The sequence below is a fragment of the Stegastes partitus genome, unplaced genomic scaffold (assembly GCF_000690725.1).
Source record: "Stegastes partitus isolate 25-593 unplaced genomic scaffold, Stegastes_partitus-1.0.2 Scaffold1292, whole genome shotgun sequence".
In the NCBI taxonomy this organism is placed as follows: Eukaryota; Metazoa; Chordata; class Actinopteri; family Pomacentridae; genus Stegastes; species Stegastes partitus.
This window is the reverse complement of record NW_007579023.1, coordinates 185,488-191,920: the sequence shown is the minus strand read 5'-3', so window position 1 is coordinate 191,920 and position 6,433 is coordinate 185,488. Positions and strand designations below refer to the sequence as shown.

The 6,433-nt window shown below is 41.3% G+C and overlaps 2 protein-coding genes across 4 annotated transcripts in view; both read right to left on the bottom strand.

Moving 5' to 3' along the window:
* Positions 1-401: 401 nt before the first annotated feature.
* Positions 402-4,533, bottom strand: ing4 (inhibitor of growth family, member 4). 2 transcript variants are annotated; one of them, XM_008298187.1, is made up of 8 exons: positions 4,469-4,533; positions 3,616-3,687; positions 3,063-3,229; positions 2,871-2,985; positions 2,667-2,778; positions 2,413-2,557; positions 1,230-1,291; positions 402-1,147 (listed from the first exon to the last, which is right to left on the bottom strand). In XM_008298187.1, the coding sequence occupies exons 1-8, from the start codon at positions 4,503-4,505 to the stop codon at positions 1,108-1,110; spliced, it is 750 nt and encodes a 249-aa protein (XP_008296409.1). In that variant the 5' UTR covers positions 4,506-4,533; the 3' UTR covers positions 402-1,107. The 2 variants fall into 2 exon arrangements, with proteins under 2 accessions (XP_008296409.1, XP_008296410.1); XM_008298188.1 differs by having other exon boundaries at positions 2,667-2,775.
* A 1,132-nt stretch (positions 4,534-5,665) lies between these two features.
* nop2 (NOP2 nucleolar protein homolog (yeast)) overlaps positions 5,666-6,433 on the bottom strand; it is a 10,476-nt gene continuing 9,708 nt past the window's right edge. For both annotated transcript variants that reach the window (XM_008298185.1, XM_008298186.1), the window contains exon 16: positions 5,666-6,242. In XM_008298185.1, the coding sequence (XP_008296407.1) occupies positions 5,860-6,242 (383 nt within the window). In that variant the 3' untranslated portion in view covers positions 5,666-5,859. The remainder of the gene's footprint in view (positions 6,243-6,433) is intronic.

Below are 6,433 nucleotides of genomic sequence, written 5' to 3'. Positions count from 1 at the left end.
TTTTATGGACATTTCAGTTTGTAGGAGATCTGATGTAGCTGTAGAGCAGTGAAGTGTGCTGTGATTTTCAAACTGTGTCTTTTCGCTCTCTGTCATGTTTTTAACCGATAATGGTGCTAAAATGTGGGAAAACTCTTCAACATCACTTCACACAACTCCAAGTACATCTCTGTGCGTGTTGAAGTGACTGCAGGCGGTTCAGACTGCGCTGACAGTGAAATGTTGCTCAGTCTGACCTCATGCGGCTGAATGGCATCACTCAGCTGGATAAAAGCCTGGCTTGGTCCAACACCGCCACCTACTGGACAACACTGAGAACACAAAGCTGGAGCTGCAGATTCTCACAAACTGCTTAAAATTCACAGAAAGCACAGAGACAAAACACCACACAGGACAGAGGGTTTTTTTTGAGGTAGTAGCTGTATTCAAATGATTGACAACACAATCACCCCTTTTCTCCCCAATACCAATGTTTCAGCTACAGAATGACAATACTTTTCAAGAAATGTCTTACTTTCTATGCAGCACTCAGTCAAATGTTAGAATGAAATGGTTCAACTCACTACCACGGATGACTAATACTGTTGGGATGCAGCATTTGTCTTCATAATCATATCTGCCCTCTTGTTATACTTAAAAAATAAAACTAGTGTTCCAAGGCTAAGCACGAGAAACTAACCAGACAACGAAGCATAAAAACCAGCCATGGCCTGTTTTCAGAGAAAATACTTACAGTTTTGCAGTTGTACGTGTGAACACAGTTTAGAGTTTGGTGGAAAGTTGGGCTGTTGAAGCATCGGGGGCAGTTGTAGTGTTTAATATTCACTCACAAAACAAAATGTAAAAAAAATAAGTCACAATAAGAGCACCAAAGGTAACGAAAACAATGAAAATTAATGTTAACCGTTTTAAAAATTCTAAATTTAAATAGACTTGTAACCGCTCGGCTCCTTCACACACACACTGCATCAGACCAAGGCAAGAATGTAAACCAAGAAAAACAAAAAAAACAAAAGCACCAAATGTTAAGGAAGATGAGAAACAGAAAGTTCTAGTAACTAATGAAGAAATATTCTTCTGGTTTTCCATCCAGGACAACAGGTGACTTTATTTCCTCTTCCTGTCCTGAGAGCAGCGTGGACAGTACCTGCGACAACACAAACAGGTTAGAACACGGCAGAACGCTGGCGATGCAGCCTCAGCGTCAGCTTCAGCTCAGAGTTTCTCACCATTTTCCTCTTGGTTTGGTCGTCAGGCCCACGCAGGCGAAGTGGAACCACTCGATGGAGCACTGCAGAAACACCGACGGGGAAAGCTCTGGTGAGTGGTGTGTAAATGGAGCACTCGATTTTCAAAACACAACAACAGAGAGAACCACCGTTACAGCAGCTCAGTCGCTCTGTGACCTTTTCACTGAGGATTAGGATGAAGCTGCACTTCTTCACTGGTAGAAAATAAATACGAGGACGTACTATAACCGATTCCTGATAAAAAAAAAACAACATTATTTTAACTTGACTCTTTATCATTAATATTCTTAATTACAGGCCTGTATCATGGCATTATACTGTCACAACCTCTGTAAAATGTGAACAAGATTAATTATTATTAAAATAAATATGCACATAAATAAAATTATACCGTGTTTGGTTATCCACTTGGTCGTACATTTTCTGTTTTTTGATGAACTGTAATGTGAAATGTCACCATCCAGCACATACATGCTCTAAACTGCAACCTTTTCTGGATTTATTTTATTTATTTCTGGATTATTTACACTCTGGATTATTTCACGCATGAATCAATTAGATGTTTGGTTTCTGAAATGACTGAAAATGGAGAAAAGTGTGCATCAGTGTTTCTTCAAATGTCTTGTTTTGGCCAAATATGTTCGGTTTACTGTCACAGAGGAGGAGAGAAACTGGGTCGTACACGTTCACAATTCCATCCAGCAAAATACAGTCAAACACTTCACACACAGTCGATAAAATGAACCAGCAGTAAGGAAACAGATGCACTAAAGTTGCAATGATTAATCAGTTATTTGTCAATTATTAAATGAATCTGAATTTTATAAGAAAAACTGTGTAAATTCTGTGATTGCAGCTTCTGCACTGTGAATACTTTCTGGTTTCTTTCCTCCTCTATGACAGTAAAATGAACATATTTGGACAAAACAAGACTCTGATCCATATTTTTTTCTATTTTATGACATTTATGGACCAAACAGCTGATCGATTGAGCCTGAAACTAATCAACAGACTGCTCAACAGTGAAAATATCTTAGGTTTCAGCACTATTTCTCACATTTGTCTGACTCTGTTTTCACTGTAGCTTCACTGAAGCAAAGACACGAATCACCTTCAGCATTAACGTGAGACAAATGTCATGCGTGTGTTAGACCAAACTCACGTCGGTGTTGTCGCAGCCAATCATCTCGCCGTAGGAGACCTGATGGCACAGACAGTAGGTGGGTTCGTTTGGATCCACCGGCATGTCCAGAACATCAGACGGGTGCACGTTCCCAAAGTTAGCGGAAGGACTGTTGAATTCTCCTCTAAAGATGAAATTTAAAAACAAAACAAAGCAAAACATTGTGAATGAGAACAGGAATACAATACACTGGAAATAACACCTGGGAAAACCTGTAAAGCAGATCAACGTACGGTTGCAGGAGTTTGACTTTCTTCTGTGCGCTCTTAGGACTTCCATCTTCATCTGAACTCTTCACTTTGGACCTTGTTTTAGCTGTTTTCTTCTCCTTCTGTCTGGTGTCTGCTGGAGTTACAGAAACACTTCATGATTCCACCAAGTCTGGATTTACTGAAGTCACCATCAACAGGGCAGAAACAGAAGCAGCGTCCACTCACCTTTCTTCCCCTTACTGGAGGTGGAATCGTAGTCTGTGCTTTCGATCTGCTTCTCCTTCAGGTCGGCTTCGAACCGAGCCAAGTCCGTGTCCAGGCGTCTGATGTGTTTGTCCACCTGCACAGATTTTAGTACACAGTTCACAGCGCGTCTATGAACCACTACAACGTTGTGTTTCTGTGTCAGATACCAACCATTTCATAGGTCTGCATGGCCAGCTGCACCTTATCATCCCCAAACTCTTTACATTTACTGTAGGACTGCTGGATCTGCCTCAAGATGGACAGCTTCTGCTCCGAGGACAGAGTCCTGGCGTTGGCTGTGTATTCTTTAGCCAGAGAGTCAATCTGTCCCTTCAGATCTAGAACAGGAACATGAAGAAGAACTTCTAAGCAAGGGGACCCTGGTGACTGGAATAATCTGACCGCAACAGTTAATGGATGCTACTTCCTGCTAAAAACTCCATAAAACCAGATTCCAAAACATTCAAACAGGACATTCCAGGAAATATGAGCCCAGAAGTTGTAAATGTCTGACCAAGTGCAGCTTCACTATGTTCACTTAAAGTCCAAAATGTTGGTTCTTCTATCGTCTTGTGAACCTCAGACTTGTCTTTGGGATCATTTTGAATCCTGCACGAATCGTTGTTTGAAGATAGAGAGCTGCTGCCTCCACAGTTTCATGGCTTCAGTCTCACGACTGTTCTACTCTAAATGAAGTGTTTCCACATCGATTCATAGATCTCACCCTCGGTGCGCTGGTCCAGATCCCTCATCAGATTAAAGTTCCTCTGCAGCTCGAAGGGCAGGTTCTCTATGCCTGGAGAGGAGAACACAATGGTTAGAGTGAGATCTAAAGGAACCAGAACACAGTTTAACAGAACTGAGCTCTCTTAGTGTTCCTGTGTGTGTGTGTGTGTGTGTGTGTGTGTGTGTGTGTGTGTGTGTGTGTGTGTGTGTGTGTGTGTGTGTAGCATTCTGTGTTGAATGTGGGCTGGGAGGGTGGGTGGAGTTCTGTATTTTATTTTGTATCCCCTGATCCTTTCCTGATTGTGTTCTGCAATGAACAGCACTTTGTGACACATTTCATGTATGAAAAGTGCTTTACAAATAAAGTTTGATTAATTGACTGATTGATTGATACAAGAACCAGAACACAGACTAACAGAACTCTCACTGAGATCTACAGGAACCAGAACACAGACTAACAGAACTCTCAATGAGACCTCGGGGGAACAATAACAGCATTGAGACGCAGGGCTGCTAGCTAAACTGAACGTTAACTGTTAGCAACGTTAGCTTCTGAATTAGCACCAAACCATAAGTAGAACTGAGATCCCACATGCTAAGAGAACACAAGGCGTGTCAATAAAACAGTGTGAGAGCTGTGAGGTCTCAGTCTGCATCCTTTCATCGCTGCGATGCGTGGTTCCAGGAAATAGACGGAGCCCAAAACCCGCTGCCGGGGGTTACACGGTTCCAGCAGACCGTTCCGTTAAACGGTAACCGGCGGCTTTTACACAGAACCGAACGCTGGCTATAGCACGACTGAAGAGACTGAAGCGTCTTCCGGCGCCTCTGCAGATGAGATGTTCTCTTACTGTCCAGATAATGCTCCAGGTACATCCCCGCCGCCATCTTGGACAATGTAAACAACTCAGCTTCCGCTCCGAAACGCAGCGATCTGATTGGCTGCTGAGGACGTTCGGCTCAAACTGACTATAACTGAAGTAAATAAATAAAAGACGTCATTAATACCGACAGATTTATCATTTTCACCAGCTATAAGCCATAATCATCAAAGTAAAACAAACAGGCTTGAATTATTATCATTGGTAATATTTTACTTGACATTTGTTGAACATAAAATGTATGAAACTTTACTTTTTGAATTAAAATATGAAAAAAAATCTATACAACTTTTTCTCAATGTTCTCATTTTTTTGAGATGCACCAGTGTTTCAATGAGGGATATCTCAAGTTGTTCCCGTCTAACTGTATCTGTGGACGTCTAAAACGTAATTACAAGCGCTGTAAACAATTCAGTGGTTGGTTCAATAGTTTCGTAAACATGAAATTTAACTGAGATTAAAGCAGATAGTTGGGACTAATTAATGATACTCATTAATAATGAATGTAATCTAAGTATTTCCGCACCGCAAGACATTAACAGGAGCTGACGTTTGTTGTTTCCAGCTGTTTAGAATTATTTCCTCTGAGTTATTAAATAGCTGCGAGGATTTATGTAGCATAGGTAATTAAATTCATATAATTACACCTGAGAGAACATGGACAGATAACCGCTATCTTCACATCAGACAGGTGAATTGTAGTTTAGTTTGTTGCTCTCAGCAGTTCAGGATCATTTCCTTCATTTATCACAAACCTGCAGCATCACGATCCACGAATGTCTCCAAAGTGAGAGAGCTGCTTAGCAACAGCAGCAACTTCATCATAATTATTATAATTATTAGAACTGGTTCCTACATGGAGACATGCTGGATCAGAGTCACAGTTTAACAGCTGCAGGTATGAATCCTGAACTTTGTTTCACTGTTCAAGGAATCAGAGATGAACTGAGCCGTTAGTCATTTGGACACTTTGATCAGCTGCTGTTGCTTTAGATTTAGTTTGTTATTGTGTTGTTACGTACCAAACCTTACTCGGTGTGTTGACTAATCACGTGAATGACAAATATCTCGGCTATGTCGTCACTTTAACGAAGTAATTAAGCAGCAATGTTCCACATCACGCGTCTGAAATCGTCTGAATAAATGAATCACGAAGACAAAAACTTCTCATTGATGAAAAATCTCTTAAAAGATTTATTGTATCTTACAGATTTATGGAAATCGGCCCAAACTGAAATTAACAAACAGACGGACACAATGAATAATTTGAAACACAAATAAAAAAAAAAAAACAAGCTCATCACATGTATCTGTAACTAAGGCTCTAATGTAATCTATTACACCTGACCACGTCGCCGTCACTACCCGTCGTGTTTCTGCAACATGTGCTTCAGCTTCTTGAACTTGTTCTTTCCCATCCTGTTCTTCGCCTTCATGGCTGTTTTATTCTTTCTGGCCTTTTTGTCGGTTCTCGTAGCTTTAGTTTCATTAACCGCCTTCGTCCCTGCAGGTTTCTCGGTTTTCTTCGCCGTCTCTCCGTCCAGCTTGGCGAGCTTCGCCTTCTTTGGTCCGGCCGTTGAGTCCTTTTTGCCTTTTGACTTGACCTTTGCTGTCCCGTTGGTTTTTTGCTGCGAGCTTCCTGCCTCTTTGACCAAAGTCTTCTTGGGTTTGTCGCTTTGAGTCGGCTTCTCCTCGGGAGGATTCGTAGCTGCCGTGGCCTCCGGAGCTTCGGCGCCGTCGTCTTCTACGACCCAGACGGACACACAGAGGGTTAGATCGTTATACACAGGGTAGGACTCACAATCAAAGCTGGAATTTTTTTTTAACTTTTCTAGTTTGATTTATAGCTTTCATTACAGCACAGGAAGCGAAAAAAGAATTAAAGCATTAAAGTAGTATTTTTCTATGGATTTCTGCAGTTTTCCAACTGTTCAA